Consider the following 23,089-nt stretch of genomic DNA (forward strand, 5'->3'; position numbering starts at 1 on the left):
TATATCTGTGTGTTTCTATGTTGAACTGGCTGTGAAAACAAATCCCCCTCTGGGACAATAAAGTCTAAATCTAAATGAAAACAAAAAAAGGTTTTGTAGAAAAATATGTTTATATTCCTAGAAAGTATTGTTTTGGTGTCAGAACCAAAATTTGGGTATTGTATCAGCACCAGTATCCAGTCCCAAGAGAGATACAAGATGGATCAACCTTTATCAGTATTCCCATTACATAATCATAATCTAATAAAACAGATTCAGATACGTGATAGTAGTTCCTAATTAAAACCAAAATTTTGCCAATTTGAGATAGTATTTAGTGTTTTATCTAGGCCAAGTTTTTGTAAGGTTGCTTGTGTTTAGACAACACTTAATGTTTGACACCTTTGGCTTCTTTTGTTATATGAGAAAAACATTTTTATATTTCTAAAAGATATTGAAAAAAGTACTGTTTTGGTCTCAGAACCAAAATTCGGGTATTGTATCAGCACTAGAATCAAAAACTTCAAACAATATCCAGCCCTAAGAGTGGGACAGGCCACTGAGTAAGACCAACTTTTATCATTATTCTCATTATTTGCTGATAATTACATATTAAATACATATTTTTATCCTTCCTGTAACATCGACATACAACTTATTTTCTCCTCTGAATTGTCGTAGTTTTGTGCTTTCTCGTCTTTCTCCTCTCTCCTTCTGTCACTTTTTGCAGGTATTCATGCCACTGGAGCTATCTGCTCCTGCTCTCTCTCTCTCTCTCTCTCTCTCTCTCTCTCTCTCTCTCTCTCTCTCTCTCTCTCTCTCTCTCTCTCTCTCTCTCTCTCTCTCTCTCTCTCTCTCTCTCTCTCTCTCTCTCTCTCTCTCTCTCTCTCTCTCTCTCTCTCTCTCTCTCTCTCTCTCTCTCTCTCTCTCTGTTCAAGGTTTCTGCCTGTTAAAAGGAAGTTTTTCCTTGCCTCCGCCGCCAAGTGCTTGCTCATGGTGGGAATTGTTGGGTCTCTGCTCTATATGAAAAGTGCAATGAGATAACTTCTGTTATGAACTGGCGCTATGTAAATAAATAAATAAATAAAATCGAAATTTTTATTTTATTTTCACTTTTTTCGGACACAAAGCAAATCATAGAGGGGTACCCTGTATGTTATGAGTATTTTAATGTGGATTTTCTCACGTTGTGTTTTTCCCATTTGCGAGAAGAAAATCAGCAGGCTCCATAATGACTTTATCACTATCTTTGATTTTTCCCCCAAGCTAAATGTTTTCCTGACAGAAATATAGTCAGTAGGGTTGGGCGATGTATCGAATATATTCGATATATTCAAATTCGAGGGGTAATACTCTAGTCAGCCATAAAGTGTGTAGATAAGCTCAGGTTGCAGTATAATAGTGAAAGGCTGTGTGTTGTGTTTGCTAGCGCAGAAAAGAAATAAAAAGTCCTTGTTTATATAAGGTTACTACGGCGTCCTCTGCTCTTCGCAGCAGTAGGTCCAGACTCATAAAGCTAGCTAGTTAACAGCTAACTTTATGAGTGGTCTTTGCTGTCAATCATCTGGCTGCTCTGATTACTCTACCTGCGGTTAAAGCTCCACAGCTCCAAAACGTATTTGGGAGACCTCCGGTTTTAGGCTATTTTAATTGACCTTAATTAGCCTGATTCGAAGCTGCCAAGTAGCTAACGTTATCTGTTCGGGTCTGTAGCAACTCTGCTGTTAAAAGACAGAGAAGACGCCGTATTAAGGATACGTAAACAGGGTCTTTTTATTTATTTTCTGTGTCAGCAGAACATACACAACACACAGCCGTCTAGTAACGTTAACTATTATACTGCAACCTGAGCTCATCTACACACTTTATGGCTGACTAAAGTAACGTGAGGGAAAGTCTCACTTTCATAACAACACTGCTTCTCACCCACAAGGCCACCTTCCTTAAACGGGAAGGCTCGGCCAGTAACACAGGTGCAGTTAGGCTGTGGGTGTGCTAACCAGAGGTGAAAGAAGTATTCAGGTCCATTACTACTACAAAAGTACTAATACCAACCCCACTGTGAAAATACTCCACAAGTAAGTTCCACTCAAGTGCACAGTAAAATGGTCCCTGTCAGTGTTTTACTATTATATATGATGTTTCTGGATTAATATTACTAAAGCATTAATGTGTGTGTTGCATTTTACTGCTGTAAATGTTGAAAGTTGAGCTGATTTTAACAGCTTTATATACTGTTGGGTACTTTAATCTACAGCAATGCATCATATTCTATAAGATCATCATATGTTTGCACAATTGGAGAATTTAAGGTATGTTATTTTAGAGAAAATGTGTATGTCGAGATATATATTGTATATCGCGGCATAGCCTAAAAATAGCGAGATATTATTTATAATCCATATCGCCCAGCCCTACTTGTCAGAGACGCACATACCATGTATCCTCTCTTTGTCTATAAATGTCTCACATCCTAGAGGAAACACTTAACAGAAAGTGGGCTAACCATGTAAAGATAAATGAGGAAAGGTGGAAACTAATAGGGCTGCTACATAAAATATCAACACACAATTTCCCACATAAACACCAGGTTTGGCAAACAATACAAAGAATTTCTCAGTATAGAACACCCAAAGCAGAATGCACATTTCTGTGTGAAGGTGACCATAAAGGATTAGTGGCATCGACCACTAAATGATACAGCAGAGACAGGATAAGGGTTCAGGAGTAACAAAATACGTCCTGAAGGGGTAAAGCTCCCTGCCATCCAGGCACTATGCAAAACCCTTTATCATCTCAAGTCATTTGCATGGTAGGTAACAAACACTGGTTAACCACAAAATAAAAGGCCAGTATAACATAACACTTGCAAATGTAGGTGCTTGTATTGGCACCATTGCAAGTTTTCAAGATCAGTATTCACTACATTCACGCTGTAATTGTACTGGCATGGGTGAACACTTCCACTTAATTAATGAGATATTCAATGTATATCTACTTATTAATCCAAGGGTTTAGCATCCCTTTGTGGACCAGTGCCCCAAGGAATGTTCTTGCCTGCACTGTTAACAAAACAGGCATGACCACAGGCGTAGCAAAGTACCCAAGAGGCTTACATTAGCTATGCCTAGCTAGTTAGCTGGCTTGTTCAACAGAAAATACTGCCTCTACAGATTGGAAAACTTTATAAAGACAAGAATTCAGAATGCTAAAAGGCCTGGATTGGGGAGTGGCATTTGTAGTGAGTTTGCATTTGGCTGCTCTCAGCCAGATGGCATATATGGATCTATAGGAGGCAGTTTATAAGACAGACACCAGAGACAGACATTAGATAGTGAAAAAGGACACATGAAAGGCAGGAGAATAAGAGAAGCAAGGCGCTGGGGATAAGAAGGGAGAGCCCAGGAGAGCACAAGTCAAATTAAGCGAAAGGAGAAAAATGAAGAGCTGAAAGGATGCAGCGATGAGAACATGAAAGCAATGAGAAAGAAAGTGATAGAGAGCGAGAGGCACAGTCTAATAGTAAAACCTCCAAATCATCACTGATCTTGATTTACAAATGGTTTGGTTTTGTCAACTTAGCAGAGGCAAACACACTCATACTGTAGGACTTTCCATTAATCATATTAAAATCACAATTACGATTCATGCCTCTATGCAATCTCATTCATAAATCAATCTGCTACCTTTGCATTAGTAGGGAGATCATTTCCCTCAAACAAGCACATCGATCTTTGGTCTAAGGTATTCTGGTACCAGGTATACATGCGAACTACCTTATGCTTGAACATGGTGTTCATTATGGACAGTCCATGACTGGCGCAGAATTCTAACAACACGCCTAAATAACAAGAAAAAGTCTACAGCCATGCCAGGCCAGGCCCCATGGGTGCAGGCTATCATCTGCAAAATCACCTCTCAAGCCTGGCTCTACAAGAGGTCCTCTCTTTCAAGGTTAATCTGAACAAATCATTAAGGCTGGGTTTAGACCAACAATAGCCCTCCAGCAAACACCACAAGGCTGTGTTGGTGTATGAGTGTTGCTACACATACCAGTGAGAAGATGAAATATAAATCAGGAAGTTCAGTTTGAAGGCTAATTACATGCCAAAATCCTGCATAGATGTGTACACTCCTTTGACGCCTCCACTGGGAGATATTTCAAATTTCTTATGGCAAAAATAAATAAATACAAATAAAATTAAAAATTTGACATTTAAAGCGAAAGGTTTAGCCCGAATTTTATTTTGCATTAACATTAAAAAAATCAACTAACATTATCAACAGAATGTGAAGAAACAGTTGTGACGTCATGTCAGTGACGTCAATGTATTGTGTTGCAAAGATATCTACTGAAATTAGCATGCTAACCTGCTAGCCCTGGCCCGTCCTGTGTTGTAATACTACTTGTGCCTCAAAAGGCGATATTCCAATAGTATATCTCAGGTAGTTCCAGCTAGGAGATGTGTGCGAGTGGCGTGTTCGCTATGTTAAACAAGCTCTCTTAGCTTTTTTAGTCTAATAAATAAACAAAATATAATCACAAAATACCAAGAAAGGAAATATTCTTACAAGTATTTTCCATATCAAACAGCAAAATACAACCATTCCGGTTTCTCTCTTTCACCAACCCGTTCTCATTCCCAGGGTGTCATATAGCAACGTTATGTTTATACAGACGCACTGTATATGCAGTATTCAGTGTATGCAGTGTGTTCGGTCCCGGTCTGGCTGTGTTCACTGGGAGGCTGCTCATCCCGGTTCTGTTGCCCGCTCACCTGGCTCTGGTTCTGGTGCTCAGTCAACTAATAGGGCTGCTAAGTTAGCTGCAGGGCTAACTAGCTAACGGCAGTTAGCAGCAGTTATGACCTGATATGTGATATGCGGCCCCCTATTTTTTGGAGTATTAATTCGTCAGGTGGAGAGTAGTCTCAGTTCTTACATATACCCCCTTTAAGGTTGAATACTAGTAACATTTGATTGTAGTGGACCTATGCTTACAGGATTGTCAGTTCGAGTAGATTTTCACTTACATGCGTTAAGAAAAGCACAATTTTCACATTCAACACTAGATTAAATATATTGATGTCAAAGTGGATTCTCGGCAGGGAAGCTTGCACGATACAAGCTTTCAATGTGAAAATATAAGACCCTTTAGTCAGTCTATGCAACAATCTGGGGCTGCAACAGACACATACATGCAGTCTTCCTCAGAAATTCATTTCTGAAAGCTATTCTTAATGTACTGGAAATGATGAACCAAAACTTTGCAAGGAGCCTGAGTTAACGAATAATGATCAACACGCAAAAATGATTCCCTATAATCTCTGTCTCTATCAGACACTACAAGTAGAAACTTACTGTAGGTCAGAGGAGTGGGTTGTTTACTGAAATCAAGTCACAGGATTTCTTGGCAATGAAACCTTTGAACAATAACCTGCTGCTGCTACATTGGCTGCCAAAGTGCTTTAACGGGAACTGCATAGTCCTGCTTAGCCAGGGAATTCACACTTTGTTTTCGCTGTAGTAGCACAAAAGGAGGGGTCTGGCAGACCTTATATTTTAGCTGGGATAGTCAAAATAAAAAGCAAGGCTTATTTGATTATTAGGCAACCAATCATAATTGTTGCAGGCAGCACTAAGGCTACAACTGTGTGTAGCTCACGAGGGCACTGGTATGTGTGTGTGGGTGTGTGTACCTACCTGACCAGTGTCCGGTGGTGGCCCCAGAGCGGTCGGTGCAGGTGTTACTGACGGGCAAGAAGACGGTCTCCCAGCCGCCGGGGGCATAGCGCCAGTTGTGGGACTCCAGGATGAGTGTGCGCTGGGTGCCATAAGCGATCATGAAGCAGTAGACAACATGGTGGAGCTGGCAGCCATAACCACAGCCCTTATTGATGTTACACACTAGCTTTCTCGCCTTACTGCAGTCTGGGGGGTTCTAGGAGGAGGAGAGGAAGGAATGTTTCAACATTTTTTATTGCTTGACCTTCGTCTTGTATCTCTCAAAGCCCTGCTCTCTGACTTGTAATAACACATGGCTGATGTTGTTTTCTTTGTTCCCTTTGCCTGTCTGTCTCATATTCCACTTCGCTCTAATTTTACACTTGTTCGCTCTATTTCTCAGTTTGCCTTTCTCTCTTTACCTGCCAGTTTCTTTTTCTCTTCTTCTCTCTCGATGATAACCTTGCAAATTCCTCTGTTACTAACATTCCCCTTCTCTTTTTTCTTCCTCTTTCCTTCTTACTGTTAAAGGATAAAACTGGTAATCTATATTTTCATATTTTAGTATTGTCTGTGTAGTCAAAGGCTGATGCCCAGCTGTTTTAGGAAATTACTGTCTTTTTGTTAAATAAACTATATTTGTGACCAGCTTTTTAAGATTGAAGTCTTTAGCAGGAACCAATGGGCTAAGTGCCAATGCCAGGGGGAAGTTCAAAAGTATTGAGAGATGGACTAACTCGTTGGGTCTTTTCCTGGGATTTGTTGACAATAAGAAAAATATAGAATATCACCAGCCTTTTCCCTTAATATCTCTTTCTCCTTAATCTCTTTCTTTGTTTCTCTTGCATTCTCTCATTCCTTCACATTTCACTGCCCCTTTTTGTCCTTTTCCGTCTTTTTCATTATTTTTCCTGTTCCCCTCACTCTCTCTTCCTCCTGTTTTCTACCACTTTCTTTCCTCATACCCCTTTCTCTTTGATACAGTCCCCCCTTTTCCTTTTCCTAACACTGGGGGTTGGGCGCTGGGGGAAGAAACAAGGATTTCTCTTTTTTGCATAAAAAAAAGAAACCAACAGAGTGACACATGCTGTGTTGTCGATATGTCGCATCACAACCTGCATCACAACCCGCCCAGCAGCCGGTCTGAGCGACTCCGCAATGCTCGTGCCAACCAGCTTCCTAAACAGCAATTACCGGCTGATGGGAGTGTTTTCCTCATTAGACTGCTGCAGCTGTGGATGGTTCACAGTAATCAGGCCGCACGGCACCCAACGGCTAACGCTGCCTATCACACACTAGCAGGAGAGGAAGAGGAAGAGAGGGAGGAGGAGGAAAGAAGAGGGAAGCGATGAGGAAAAGAGATGAGAGGATAAAAAGGATTGGAGATAAAATGAGAAAGAGGACAGGAGGCAATAGAAAAGAGGGGCAAAGAGAGGAAATGAGAAAAAAAGAAAGGAGAGAGGAGAGGAGAGGAGAGGAGGGGCTTCTTTAGGTGCTGAAAACTGCCCCAAAACCACCACTGCTGTTCAATAACATGAACAGAGTACAGCAGCCATCGAGCTGACAGAACAAGCCACACAGGTATTTCCTCTGAGTTACAGGCTGCCGGTTCACTACTAGCCCCACAGGTGTTAGATAACTTACTGTACTAATAATCTACAGTGGCGTCCTGACAAAAGACCTTGCATAGAGCTTTTCTTTCGACAGAGCTCGGCATCTGAGCCACAATGTCTGCATGAGATCAATGTGTGGCATGAGCCATGTGGCGTGGAGGCCACAATTGGATCCTGGGTTGATAATGATGAGGCTGGAATGACTCTGAAGCACTGAGAGACTCGGTTAAAGGATAATGACGGCAGATGCGTGCACAAAGGCAGCCTCTGAGTACTGCTCTGTACTCTAGGTTAAGTGCCTGTTTAAATGGTGTGCTTTTTGAGTGTGAAACAGAGGCAGTTGCAGAATGATTCAGTTCAGAGAGACAGTAACAGTAACATTGTTTTTGTAGGGAATATGCCTGAGAACCACTGGATATGAGAAATAGTATGTCAAGCTCAGGTAATTATCTACTGTGATGCCCACATATAAAAACCGTGGTGGAAGATGAAAGGAAGCTGTACACACTAAAGTTAGTGTGAGCACTAACATCCACAGTGACTGAACTGTCGAAGAGCTTCACCTAGAGAAAACTCAAATTTCATTATCAGAAAATCCAAGCAAGAAGATGTTAAAGTTTTTATCATTTCATCAAGGTTTTTATTATATTAAACCCTATTTTTTGTACTATTTAATGCTGGCCATGTTTCTCAGCAATAGTCATTTAATGTTTTGCATTCTGTAAATGCCTCTTTATAAATCAGATTTCATTGTTACTTGCAGAGTTTTCCTTTTCCTGTTCCTTCACACAAGGTACACAGAAAAGGACGCATGTATGCACTGGATGAAATGTGTAAAAAAATAAATAAAAAATTCAGTGCAATGCGCAGATTTCATATAATGCAGAAGACAACATTTGATCAAAGGTTCACAATTACTGTGTCAGAAACAGTTGCCTATTTACACATCCATGGAGTCGTATTTGTGTCCACCTGACTAATGTCAATCCAATATTCACTCTCCTTTTAGCTCTGTTTTGGTCTATGTCAACATCTGAGGGAAATATCTAGCTCATTAACTGCTAAATGCTTCACTAAAATCGATAACTTTGTCTGTCTGCTGTTTGGTGCTTTGCAGGTAGTGTACAGCTGGTTTTTAAGCTTTTTCCACAGAAAACAGCTGCCTGCTGACCAAAAATGATGCTGATGAGAGCAGTGAGACTGAATCAAAACAGTAAAGTTGTGGTCGGAAAACCAAAACAATGAGCTGATAGAGCTCCCTTGAGCTGAGGGGAACTGCAGAGTCTGGTGTTCATTCCCTATGGGTTTGTGACTATGAGCAACCTCTTTCACATGTGCTCTATTGATAATATAAAAATACTGATTATAGCTGCTTTAAGGATTATAACTTTAAGGTACTGGACACACTCGTTGAGTGACAAGTGATCTCTTGGAAATGCAGTGCAAAAAAGGAAAAGATCAAAAACACGATCTTGCTCATTACTAAATAATATCACTAAAGGCTCATAGTGCAAAAATAGATGAAAAGCATGTCCAACAGAAATCCATCTGAAGAAGCCAGCCATGTTCACTGACTGTTGTGAGTGGACAGATGGAGCAGACGCAGAGATGGAGTTAGTTAAACCAGGAATGAAGGGAGAGGCTGGTCCGGGTGGCAGAGACAGTGGGATAGGAGGGAGGAGTCTGTCTGTGTGCATACATATAGATGTGTGTGTGACAGAGATAGCAAGAGACGCACACACACACACACACACACACACACACACAGGGCATCTCTTTGCGTACAAGTGCATCAATCTTGTGCCTGAACGTGTGCGCCAATTGCTTGCATAGGTGTGGGTGAATCCATCTGTGCACGACTCTGTGTGTGTGTGATGAATTAGTGATGGCAGCTGGTGGAGCGGTGTGATCCCTCAGCGCTGGTGACAGCAGCTGTTAGTGGTGCTGTCTCCGCCCAGCCAGACTGACTGGGTCCTCTTCATCAAACACACCGGCTCATTAATGCTGCAGGGCCCGGTGCCGCGGTGCACCGCCCCACCCGAGAACCCGGCAGCACCAGAGCTGGGGAAGGGGAGCGGGGTGGCTGGGGGTGAGTAGATGTGTCATGGATCTCAGGTTGTGTATGTGTATGTGGAGCTGTAAGCATATGTGCATCAATCTAAGCCTGAGTAAATATGTGTGTTTGTGTCTGTCTTTGTACTGCGTAGCCGTTTTTGCATTTCTGCATATGGCTGTCTGCCAATCTGTCATTTTGCAAGTTTGCATGTGTGTCTATGTGTTTTGGAGCATGCGCGCGCGTGTGTGTGTCACTAAACCGCTGACAAGTAACAAGAATCCTGCTTGTCAGATCTGACTGCTGAAACAGTCTGCTATCACACCCCTCACCTGCTTCTCATGGAAACTGATGCTGACAGTTATGGATGGTGCAAATGAGACAAGCAAGTGTGAAAGATGTCCTCAAAAACGCATATGTGTGTTTGTACGTGCGAGGTAAACATTCGCATAAATGCTTACCACGTATTTGTGTCTACATGTGGGTGAGTATATGACTGTGTGTGTGTGTATGAGTGAGAGAGTACAAGGCCAGTTGGCTAAGCAGCAGGTGTGTCTGTAGATACCTGTAGGTAGGTGATTCTGTTCTGGACCAGATCCGACAGGTCTTTAGCCTCCTTCATTCTCCACTCGCCCACTCCGTCCGCCTGGCTGAGGTAGAACAAGTCTGTCATGATGGACCTGCAGCAACATACACATTTCAACACTTTAATTATTTAGATAACGAGCTAAACAGAGACACTGACTGCTACAAACAAGAAAAAAAATGCTTATAATACAATGTACAAACAGCAGCATATTCTCCAGATGTGGCCATTGTCAGTAACTGTTGGCAAAGAGCAGTACGTCACCAATACTTTTTCTTTGGCATCAGTGTTATATGCAAACAACTCCTCATCAAATCTATGAACATTGCACAGACTGCCAAATATAAGTACAAGCAGCCTAGGTTCATATTCAAACAGCAAAACTACATCTCTGAAAGGTTGGTACATTTGCAAAGAACCTTTCTTACACACTGTAATTAAACATAACTCCCCATTTTCTGAACAGACTCTTTTTCTCTCATTAACAATAATAATATCTGGCCCAATAGTTAAGCTGTTAGGTTATCACATCAAAATTGTACTACACAGAATAAACATATTAGGGACTTCTTGACTAAATGATGAAACATGTGACCATATGTCCTTAACACATCAACAACTCTATCATGCCTTGCTTTGTAAAGTGCTTTATTCCCATAGTAGCCACTTAGAATGTGTGGCAAGGATTCAGTAACAAGTTCATGGTCATGATGCAATTAAAATAGTTGGGAAACCAGAGAGAAAAATGTAACACTGTGCTTCGCTCTGTGTGAAGAGAAAAAATGTTTCCTTGGATATAGATTTTGGAGATATGAAAATATATACTGTCTGAGATTTTTGAGTCTGAGATACTGTTTTAGGTAAGTCTTTACAGATCCACTCAGTTCCTAGTAACTAACACCTGACCAGTTGGGCTGGGTCCAAATTCTGCTCACTCTACTTGGGTAAGGTAGGGTACCGCTGTATTGCCACATGTCCCAGGGTTGTGTCAAAATGTTGATGCTGTGATGAAGTACAGTACCTTAATTTTTCAGTTATCTAAAACACCTGGTTATTTTAATCTATAATTAATCTTTATATATATGTACATATATTGTCCATATCAAAATTGCTCACTCCAACTTGAATATGCAGACATGTTATGTCAACATGATCTTGACTAAGTGAACCTGCATATTTTATGTCTCGCATTACATACTTGTATTTCTTGTCTGATTTGTGTACTCCAGCAGGTAGATTGTGAAGCCGACCCCCTCGCCTACAAAAGTTCCCACAGCATTATGTGGCGCTTTGGATAAGAACATCCACCAGACAGCATATGTTAACAGTATACTGTGTTAAACATTACCAAGGCTTAACATGCTTTCAGATATTTATAGAAAAAGTTTTGTTCCTGTCACACTGACTAACGACAACAGCATCTTTCTGGTTGTTTAGCTCTTTTTTGGATTAAGTCTGCCATCTGCAAGCCTTTGACAGCGAATTTGTGTCCATGTCACACACTGCCAAATATCATGACCATCCACTTAAAACATGCGCAAGAGCTCTGATATATGCAGCTAAGGGCAGATGCAAACACGTCACACACTCTCTCTCACTCACACACACACACACACACACACACACACACACACACACACACACACACACACACCCACACCCACACACACACACACACACACACACTTATGCAAGCTTAATTTATTACTCATGTCTTTGACCCAAATCAGTCACATCCTGTGTGACTGAGAGTTCTTATGCACATATTCAGTAGTGCATGCAAAGACAGACGCACACACGCATTTCAGATAAACGTACCATGTCCCATTTAAACAGCGTGGCAGGGTGAATAGTGACTTTCTCTACTACGAACATAGTATCATCACTCAATGTACCATTTTGAAGCTGGAAACACAAAGTGTGAGCGGATGTCAAATTCGGGGAGTCATCACAGACCCTCTGTGGGAAGGAAAGGCAAACCTGGCTGGCCACAAAACTTAACAAGAAGGAATCAACAGACAAGCCCTGAGGGATTTGACAGCAAGACAGGGGAACACCACATAGCCACGAAGTCCTGCAGTCCCAACATCCTTATGGGGGTGTGTATGCTCTTGTGTGTATATAAGTGCGTGTGGTCTTGTGGTTGTGCTTCTGATGGACTCAAACTGCAGACGTTCAGGCTGCAGCTGCTGGGCTTGGCAGCAGAGCACAGCTTTTCTGAGTACTGATGCTGCACCAATAAGAGAGCAATTACAAGGTTTCAGATTAGTAAGACAGAGGATGGGTAAAAGGGAGGAAAGACAAAAGGTACCTACAGTGTGCTGTTTTATGACATGATGTGAGCCATTTGGTAGGAATTTGAAACTGAATCTCTAACTTGGGTTGTTTTCGTTTCCTTGCTCTACCTACAACACAACAGCTTCAGCCATATTGTCCTATCCATCTTGTATCTCAACAATAGTCACTAAAACAGCAGTAACTGTTCTCTGCCCAAAATTCAATATTTCATTCTTTATTTGTTTTACTTTGTTTTATAAGTAGATTAGAGCTGCAAAAATTAGTCGATAAAATGATTCATTGCTAAACAGAAAACAAATATCTAACAATTATGGTTACTTATTAGTCATTTAACAAATTTTTAAAGCAAAAATGGCAAAAATTCACTGTTTCAAGCTTCTCAAATGTGAGCATTTTCTGTTTTTCTTACTCCTCTATGATAGTAAACTGAAAATCTGAATAAAGTTTTCATTCTAGAAAAGTATATATTAAGATACTATACTATTAAGATACTTGAAAAGGAAATTATCAGCAGACTAATCGATAATGAAAATAATCGATAGTTGCAAGCCTTACGTAGGTCAAGATCATTAGATTATTTTAGTAAAAAAAAAAACCCACCTCGATGTCCATTTATTAGCTCTTTTAGAGCCTTCAATCATATCACATAATCTTCATCAGCAGATGGAGTTTGCCCAGTTGTCTTGGAAATGTAGATGTTTATAATTTTTCCATTTTTTACTATTTAAGTAGCTTTTAACTTTGAAACTCAGCTAGATTATTTTAGTTCAATTTAAGTGCTTACACAGAGACTTGATATCAAGATACACTGAGATATGGTGTTTTACTACAGTATACTGTATATGTTACTGATACACTGGCACCAGTGCGATCATTTCCATTCCTTCATTTCCTGTTGCAGACATTTGAACTTTGAACCGTTGTGCTTTCTGGCAGATCTCTATGAACCTTCACACCGTTTCATTTCAGCTGTCTATAAAACTTGGTGAAAGTGAAAGCTCTTCATAATGCAGTGATCATTTTTCATTTGGAGAGGTGGTAAGTAATTGCATACTTTTTAAAAAATGTGCTACATTTTTATTTTACTTTGGAAATTTTTGACACAAGGGCCTTACCCCCTTCCTGAGCAGAATTTAAATGAGGGAGCAGTGCATTTATTCGAGTCAAACATTTTATTGCTCTTTCCACCTCTGCCCCTATCTGTGCTGGCTCTCCCAGCCTTTGCCTGCAGCACACACAAAGAAAGCTGGGGGGCTTAGATGGAAAGTGAATGCATGTGAAAGTCTGTGATTATATGTGTATGTGCGCGTATATGCGTGTCAATGTGGACGGGTTAAGGAATCAGTCTTTGGAAAGCTGCTTAGGTAGCAATGACTAAGACAATGGGCCCTGTAAGCCACTTCAGCTGGATTACAATGAACCACTTGGCTAAGTGACACCAGGATTTCCTCAGCTGTGTGGAAGCTGGCCATCCAGATGACAGAGAGGGTGTGTCTCTTGCTTTAAAAGTTACTTTAATGATTAGTCAATTATCAAAAATGTTGATTTATTCACTATCAATTCTATCTGTGTATTCTGTTTAGGTTCTGACACACACATAATACAAGCAAGTTTGATGTGTCAAGCTTGCAGTTTTACTTTAAAATCGTCATCAATACCTTAGTTTCAATACTGTTAACTTACTTTTAGAAATATAAACACTTTTGTCATTTAACAAAAATGTTTTGACTAAACACAAGCAAGAATTTTGCCGACATAAAATTGTTAAAATAAAAATGGTTAAATTGATAATTAAAATCAGGGACTGTCTGATCAAAGAATAAATAAACATGGTTACCAAGCTAACCAAGCACTCAATGCCGACTTCTGGTACTTGACAGTTTGACAATCTGTGCTACGAATAAATTTATTCATTTAATGCTCAATAATATCAGTTAGGCTAATGGAGTCGCAAACCTAGATATTAGTGATTTGTGAGACTGAACATCACTATCAACACTCAACACTCACAGCATTATAGAAGTAAAATGACTTATTCAGAAGCTTTCAGACCACTATACCGGAAAGGTTTATATTCACTAATAGGAAATACATCCTTAAGGGTTAGGGTGTTTTAATATTTAGTGGGATGTATCATTTCAGTGATGTTGAATATTTTCCATAACTGATCCTCATTTCATGAGTTGTCTCCAATTTTGTTCTGCATGGTAAGGCGAAGAATAAACACATAGACAAACACACAATCACTCTCATGTATGAGCAATTTGGATTTTTCAAAATCACCTAACGTGCATGACTTTGGACTGGGGGAGGAAACCTTGGCAGACATAAGGAGAAGATGCAAACTCCATACAGGAAGGCCCCCAGCCAGGTCTGTTCGACCTTCTTTCTGGAGGTGACAGCGTTATTCACACAATAATCAATCTGTTTTTTTTTTGTTTTTTTTACTGATTTCAGTGTCAGCTTTGCCATGGATTTAATGGTTTCCTTCAAATCCCTGTGGAACATTTTGACGTTTCCACACTTTGACTATTTCCCACATATTCAAGAGCCTATATACCCACCTCTCCTGGTGTCCCAGGTCCTGCAGGAGCGTGTCGGCATACTTCTGCCTGTCACTGGGCTCAGCGTTGGCCAATTTCTTCACCTCACTGCGAACAAAGTACCAGAACTCCTTAACGCCGTTCTCCACCCTCCTCCGCAGCTCCTCCTGAGTGGGCCCAGGGCCTGCGAGGGGGGGGGAGAGAGAGAACAGCTCACAACAAAACATAAAGATACTCGGCTTGCATGACATTTGAGGCACAGGTATGATATAAAACAATTAATTGATGACGTTAACTTCAAAGCACCTCCGTGGGAATACAGCTGAGGAACAAGGTAGGAAAGGATGCCAAGAGGTCTTTAGGAATGTTTGAGCATTAGATTATGTGAGCCTAAATAGGCTAATGGCACAAAGCAAAATTTTGGAATATAACCATTAAAATATTCCTCTTTCATACTTTGTCCCTGCGTGTTACTTTGACCTCATTAAGGAGCACTTGATCACTGTTTTTGTGCTTCATGGCTCTCGCTCATGTGTTTTCTCACACAGTTCTACGGGAAAGGAACTCTATACCCCACCCAAGCCAAACAATATGGAGTAACCCACATGGATAACACAGCTGCCTGCTCTGGTTTCTGCGGAGAGAAATAAAAAAATCGAGGAAAGGGAAGGACAGCCTCAAGCAGGAGGAGAAGGAGGTGGTGGTGGTGGAGAGAGAAAAGCTCTTATTTTACCTTCCTATCTCGCACTCTCTCTTCTTTTCTCACTCCCTCCTTGGTGGAAAAAAGCTGGAGGGTATTTTTAGCTTTTTCTTCCCCTGCGGCAAGATGGAAAGGCTGACCCCGTGCTGCCCTCCACGCTCACATATCCTTCTTTATTTTCTCTCTGTCTGTCTCTTTTCTCTCCTCTCTCTCTCCCATTTTGCCATTGGCGCATTCACACTGCTTCCACTTCATTCACACATTTCCCCACTCACCTGACAGCTTTCCTGCCCCTCTGACCACTGCTTAAAGTGGCAAATACACACATAACCCTGCCCATCCGGCTACGTGGCTCTGCCATCATCGCTGCTGAGCTACAGCAGGTTTAACATTGGACTAGACTGAGATTCTCGCTGCGGGCGAAAGCTCACAAGAGCCTTTGACTGGTTTTATACCATATATAGTCAACACCCGCACCTTCAGAATCAATCCTTTCATATTTCCAAGCTCTGTGCCAAATCCTTCCCTGCAACCTTTCAGATGGCCCTGCCCTGCTCTGCTTACCATCTCCAGTGAGTTTCTGGAAGCTGTGGATCTTCTGTTTGGCTCTGGTTAGCTGGTCCTCCAGAGAGCGCAGCCTCCCTGCAGCCAGGGACCCGACTTCGGCCTGACCCTCTGGTATCCTGGGGAAGAAAGACACAAGGAGAAGATGTGATGGATGAGCATGGGTGCATATGCACATTGACAGAAGGAAGAGAGAGCAAAAATGTCCTACTCTGCAGAAATACTCTGCTGAACACCCAGTAAACAAAAAAAATCTAATGAAAATCTAGTGAAAAATAATTCAGTTAAATTGCACTCAGTACTGTTGCAAATAATTATTACTTTCATTATCAAAGCTATCAATTATTTTTTTGATTGCTCAGTGATGTAAAAAAAGACAAATCATGCCCATCATAAGTTTCCAAAGCCCAAGTTGACATCTTCAAGTTGCTTGTTTAGTCTGAATAACAAAAAAACACTTATTAAATGTATAATGATAAAAAACAGTAAATCCTAAAATTTGAGCAGCTGTTTGGCATTTTTACTTGCTAAATTCCTTAAAATGATGAAACAATCATTAAAATTGGTGTCCATCACTGACTAAGCAACTGGTTCAGCATTAACTTGATGTAAAATTACTGGATCACTTGTAAAAAATGTTATTACACATATTTCCAATGCAATACAAACCAGACAAACAAACAGAGTTCAGACAGGGGCAATCCCACAATTTCTGCTTCACTCATTTTGGTCTGCCCACACCATGGATGAATAAGAGACGGACGCCATTTTAATTAGGCTGTACAATAGATGATTGACAGGTTTCTCCTTCACTTAGACTTCAACATCTACCATTCCTACACCTGCCTGGATGTACGCACCACATGCTTTGTTGCTATTATTCTTTGCTCATGATTTTCAATCTGGAAAAACATGGTGGCTGTTCTGTATCATACTGTGGTGACTTGATTCTCATTTGGATGTTTCTAGACTTTGCAGTGAATTTCATTTGCTGAGACACCACAGTGGAGCCTCCTGGAGCCCTGTCCTGGTTTATTTATTTTAAGCTCAAGATTATGTACAAAGTACTGAATAATTTTCTATGTTTGTCAGGTCCAGCCTACCTACTTCTGAACAATACATCCAAGAAATTGTATCCTGTTTCAATATCCAATGACTAGTCTATGTACTGAATGTCAAATTAGGGAGACAAGTGGCAGTTAAATGCCATTTCTTTGTGACTTTGAAAACTATACAGAAAAGAAGAAATTACTATTACTATTCTCCCTTGACTTTGGTTGATGGCTCCAATAATGCCTGCCTGTCGTAATGTAATGAGCAAACATTTTAACTCAATAGTAAATTTAATTTAGTGGGGGGAAATACACAAGTCAAAACATACTCATAAAATTAACTTACCAATTTAAAAAAACACAACTACATCAAAGCTATGCAAGTGCAGTAAATAGATTAAATAGATGTATTGCTGTGCTTTGACCATTTATCAGTAGCCACACTGGATATCTCCTTTTATTACTGTACATACTGTATGCTGATTGGTTCTGCAGTGGTCATGGTGGCCTGTTTCTTGTATGTGTGAAGTAGGACTAAAAAGATCTATTGTCAAACAAAAGATGTACATACATCACAAACAACAGATCATTCCCTTACATAATTTTTGCCATTGAGGCACAACTCAGCTACATGGTTTCTGTAGCTCTTTGTGGCTTTTTCTTTACAACATGTGAGCATGCATGAGTGAGATCTGTGCTCAAAAGTGTCAAACTTAGAAAATGTACATCTGATAACCTTGCAAAGCCTAATTGCTCATTATAGTTGAAATGATGTTTGGGCAGCCTTTCAGTCCATTTAATGTATTCCACATTAATGTAATAAGCTTTTTTCAAGTGTATATATGTAAACCAATGTGTTAAAACTGTATGTTTTCAGTGTGTTGTCAATTATGGCTCCCTGATAAATACAGATATAAATAAAATACAAATAAGCATGTTCACAGCTCTGTGTCGATGAACTATGAGTAACTAATGCATGCATGTAATGAGGACACAAATGAGCACCCTGACATGCTCAGAACACAGAGTTCAAATCAGCCAAGGAGAAAAAGAGAACAGCCACTGACATTATACCAAATCAATTCCTCTACATAAAACTATTAAAAAATGGAATATATTTGAATGCACAGGGGCATTGGTGAAGTGCTGCAAAGGCCATGTTAATGAGTCATCAAGGCATGCAAACTCAATTTGCTCCCTGAGTGAGGAACATCAGTTGCTGGCAGGCATAAAGATGAGACTTTTAAAGTTGCAACAGCCCTTCTTGCTGCACAACTCCCCCTTCACTGTTCAAGCCTCAGCCCCTGAGAAGCCCTGGCCTCCCACTTCACTGAGCATTAACTGAGCATTGTGCTTCAAACCCAGGGAAATAACTGAGGAGAAAAGGGAGGATATTTTAACTCCTACATTATGTAACCATATGATGGACAAGGATAAACCTTTCCATACCTTTGTGGCATCACAGGTATTTAGATGCTTGTCTTAAATTCATGCTTCTTTTCTCTGTGAAATCCGTGGTTTGCCCATTTCAGCTGCCTGACACAGATCTTTTGAAATAATACCCAGGTGTATTTCCTTTCCAAGTATCAACTCTACTCTGTTCAAAGTCTGTTCAAACAATATTCAACAGGATCTCCCAAAGGCCACACCCTAACCTGCTAGTTCCTCCATTGTACAGGAAGTAGGACTATTTTCTAAGTGACATCATTTCCCAGGGGTTTTAAGTGCTGCTAAAACTGTAACATAAAGCAACATGATATCTCCTTAAGGCAGAAGAAATAGGCCAGACCAGCACAGGCTAATGAGTAGAGACGTAGTACAGAGGTTAGCTAACATGCTCCAAAGAGACATAAACTGCTGAGACACAATGCTGGTTCAGGCAAAATACAAGCATCCCCAACCAAGATACATAGATATAAAATATATCCAAGCACTCAGCGGTATCAAAACCCACAGACACACACACAGGGAGGCGGCAAACACCGTACTCAAATACACAAATGATCCCTGACGGTATCTCTAGAGGACCTGAAGAGGAGACTAGACGAGGCAGCTGGATTCAACAGCGTAATCAAACAATACAGGAGAGGTAACAGATGAGAAAAACTCTGACTCGGGGGAGGTGGGGCGGAAAGGTGGGGGGAAATACTGCAGAGTGAAAGACAAGCTATGAAAGCAGGGGGTGATGAGCCCCACAGCACTAAGCACTGAGCCGGAAAGCAGGTGAGGTTCAGCATGCAACCCAGTTTCCTCTGAAATGCTGCCCTAGCTGTCGCTCCATTGGCTCCTGCCCCTGCACCGGGTAACCATGGAGTTCACAGGGTGATCAGCGCCGGGCGGGGCAGTTTGAATGGTGGGGTCCTGGGTGGCACTGCGGTGCATACATATTTCCGTGGTGAGATTTAATGTACTCTGGTTGACTTCAAAAGAAAACCTATGAGCTGGCCTGGGAAGCCATACATATGGATGGAGATGTAAAGTGTTCTGGGAGGAGTAGATGAAAGCAGACTACATGAAGGCAATTTGCCTTTACATTAAGAAGGAACTTTGATACACTGTTCCTATGCTCTGCACGTGTATATAAATGTGCGACTCTGTGCATCACTACACTGTGATGCGTCAAAGACTGGACTCAGCCTTTCCTGGTAACTCACTATGTCTTACACCAAACCACTTGACTCCAATAAGTCAAGCTAATAAACCACAGGAATGTGCCAGTGGGAAAAGGCAAGTAAACAGAACATATGAGTGGAAAAGTCTGGTATTACCATGTAAACCTGCTACCGCTGCTCATAATTGGTTTGAAGAACAATGCTATCCCCATATACAGTATATTGTCTGACTGTATTACACTGTATTGTATATGTACTACGGTAGATGTGTGTATCTGTTGTGTTTGTGCATTGTGTCGAATCAGTTGATGTTGTCCCTACTTGTCCTTCCTTTGCTTTATCCGTGTTAAGTCCACTGACTCAAACAGCATAATTCCAAGTAAACTGATTCTGAATGGTGCATTCTTGCTTTGCATGCTTCAACGCCTCAGTACATCCAGTGCAAGCCAATTCCGCTCTGAGCCCTACTTGACAGAGATGTCCTGACCACAGACAGCTCCCACAATGGGGCTGGTGTAGACCTTCCCTTGCTGTGTAGACCTTCCCTTGCTGGGCCTGAGCGACGACCGGGTGGATGGGAGTTCAGGTCTGGAAGCGTCAGCAGCATGTGTTTGGTGGTGCCGCACTGGGTTAAAACCATTATAGGATAAACAAGTCCTCTCACTGTCTCTGTATACATGGGTGGACAGAGGCCTCACCACACCAAACTACATGTCTGTTTTTACAGTTTACATTTTTATTTTACTTGAAAGATAGGGAGCCATATGAGGCAGACATATGCAAAAAGTACCATGTGTAGACAAGTTTTTAGTGTCTCCGCAACTCTTCTCATCTCCTCAGTCCTCATTTTCCATTTCCTCTTTGCTGCTCTTTACTTGCAGTCCTCACACCATCCATCATGCTCCCCTCCTCTTCGCCTCCTCTGCATCGCCCCCTCCCTCCCTCTATCCCTCTGTTGGCATGCCTAGGGGATCGATCAGGTCCTCATCGCTCAGCCCAGCTGTCACTCTCACCCCTCGCTCCCTCCGATGTCACACCATCAGCCTGCCGCGTGTCATTGTCTCCGCAGGGGCCGTGGCTTCGTGCCCGAAGTGACTGACAGCTGCAGAGAGGGCGGAGCCAGACAGACTGAGCAACTCGACCTCGTGCTCACCTCTCATTAATGCTGCTGGGTGATTGGTAGGTTGGCAAGCTGCCTGTCACGCAAATCACTCAGTAATGGCCTGAATAACCGAATCACTGGACTGAATCTGTAGGCCAGCCAGGTGATACTAATTTGAATCTGAGCATTGATTGATAGATTGATTAATTTCACATGACAATTCCATTCTAAAAACTATGGAGAGTTCAGAAAAAATTAAGTCAGACATGATCAGTAATGTGTACAAAATTTGCAATTTGTGATCAAGAAAATAAATATCCCATGCAAACTGCTTCAGCATGACTATCACTCTCTATCACAAAGCGAATGAACAAGATCCCTTCAGGTATGTAATGAATGCACAACACTGCCCAATAATGCATTACACATCCATCTAGTGCTGCTGTGGTGTGAGGGCACTAACCAAGTTAAATCCTACTCTGAACTATAAATCAATCTCAATGCAGTGGGTTTCTACTGTGCAACAACTCAACACAAAAGGTGTAATAATGTCAGTTTTATGGGTTTAAATCTCTCTGAGGCCACTCATAAAAAATGAATGCACTAATGCGAAGGTTAAGTTCTTTGGATGAAACCTTCTTTATTATCCGATGTCAGCGGGATGCTTGCAAAGAACTGGTTCTGCTTCTTGTACAACATTCAGAGATTCATGTTCTCAGTCCAAATCTGCAGAACAAGTAAGTCAGTAGATTGGGTTAGGCATGCGTTCAGCTAGACGATCAGTGAGCTAGTGAGTTGTTACATAGTCAGTCAGTCTGTGACAACCTGCCGGCTGGAGTCTGGCTCGGCGCCATGCCTCTGTCAGCCGTTCGGTAGTGGAATGAGGCAGAGGAGGAGGAGGAGGGAGGTAAAGAAGGAGTGAAACAAGGAACAGGAGGAAGCAATGGACGCAGAAGGGAGGGGCTGTGGCAGGAATGATGGGCAGCTCACTAATAGCCTTTTTGCGTCTATTAGGGCTCTAATATAAGGATAAGAGACACTGCAGGATGAGGCAGTGGTGGAATTCTCTCCCGGGCCTGTATCTGACCACACACACACACACACACACACACACACACACACACACACACACACGATTCATCATTGACATAATGCTTTCCCCAGTCCCTTACCCTAACCTTAATCATCACAACTAAGTGCCTAACCTTAACCCTAACCTAATTGTAACCTGTACCCTAAAACCAAGTCTTAACCCTCAAACAGCAGTCTCTACCCATGAGGACCTCAATTTTTGTCCCCAAGTCCCCATGGGTTAGTGTGCATTCAGGTTAAAGTCCCCACCGTGATATAAGAACATGAAACACACACACACGCATGCAGAAAGACACAAAATTTAACAGGACAAACCAACCCCTTTCTCTGTCGATAACGCATATAGCTTAACCTCTGCAAGCCAGTTGCCTGCTTTTGGCTTGCAGTGCCGGATACTTAGCTGAAGCTTAGAGGGACTTGAGAAGGCACTGTAGCGCTGCCCCAGTAAACAACTGTGGAGGCCTCGGTCCCAGATCAACAACCGAACTCAATAACAAGCAACAAGCGTGCAGTGTGTCGGGGACCCATCTGGACACTGGTCGACTGAAAGCTGCACTTGTTTTTTATGCCATGAATTCCACCTTTGTTTTTGAGCCAATTTTGAATAATTACAAAAGCAAGGGATTTAATCAGGGACCAGCTGTCTGAAGCAATGCGTACGTGTGTGTTTTTATGTTTGTGTGCACTGATGAGGGCCCTGCATCAAAGTGAATTGGAATATCACAAGAAGAGCAGCAATGGCAATGAAGCACATGCATGCACACTCACAGACGCACATACCCATGTACAGAGACCCAGTGTTTATGTGTAAAGAGAAACACTGTCAGCATGCGGAGATAAGAGCAGAACCATCTGTCTCTCTATTACACATAGCTTGAATGTGTGAATGATGCTGTGTGGTTAATGGGCTCGTACAATGTGCTATTGTCTACCAAAATAACACAATGAAATCTTGTGAGGTGTGTGACAGTCCAACCATTTGTCACACACAGCATCTCTGACACTACTGATCAGCTTTTGATGAAACTTTGTTTAACTGTACGCGGCACAAGATGCTGATTTAAATCAGATGCTGATAATATTTTCACAAAAACTAAAGAAACAATCATCTCATTGCCATATTTTGGCATTTGTAAAATGACTTTGATTGGACTACCAGGGAGCTAGAGGC

General features: G+C 41.5%; 1 protein-coding gene across 3 annotated transcripts in view; it reads right to left on the bottom strand.

Annotated features, from left to right (window-relative positions):
- The window catches only part of fut8b (fucosyltransferase 8b (alpha (1,6) fucosyltransferase)), an 80,283-nt gene that overhangs the window by 12,014 nt on the left and 45,180 nt on the right, over positions 1-23,089 (bottom strand). For all 3 annotated transcript variants that reach the window (XM_044168721.1, XM_044168723.1, XM_044168722.1), the window contains 4 exons: positions 16,061-16,179; positions 14,818-14,980; positions 9,935-10,049; positions 5,683-5,920 (listed from right to left, as the gene is read on the bottom strand). In XM_044168721.1, the coding sequence (XP_044024656.1) occupies positions 5,683-5,920; positions 9,935-10,049; positions 14,818-14,980; positions 16,061-16,179 (635 nt within the window). The remainder of the gene's footprint in view (positions 1-5,682; positions 5,921-9,934; positions 10,050-14,817; positions 14,981-16,060; positions 16,180-23,089) is intronic.

Source organism: Siniperca chuatsi, linkage group LG16, assembly GCF_020085105.1.
Source record: "Siniperca chuatsi isolate FFG_IHB_CAS linkage group LG16, ASM2008510v1, whole genome shotgun sequence".
Classification (NCBI taxonomy): domain Eukaryota; kingdom Metazoa; phylum Chordata; class Actinopteri; order Centrarchiformes; family Sinipercidae; genus Siniperca; species Siniperca chuatsi.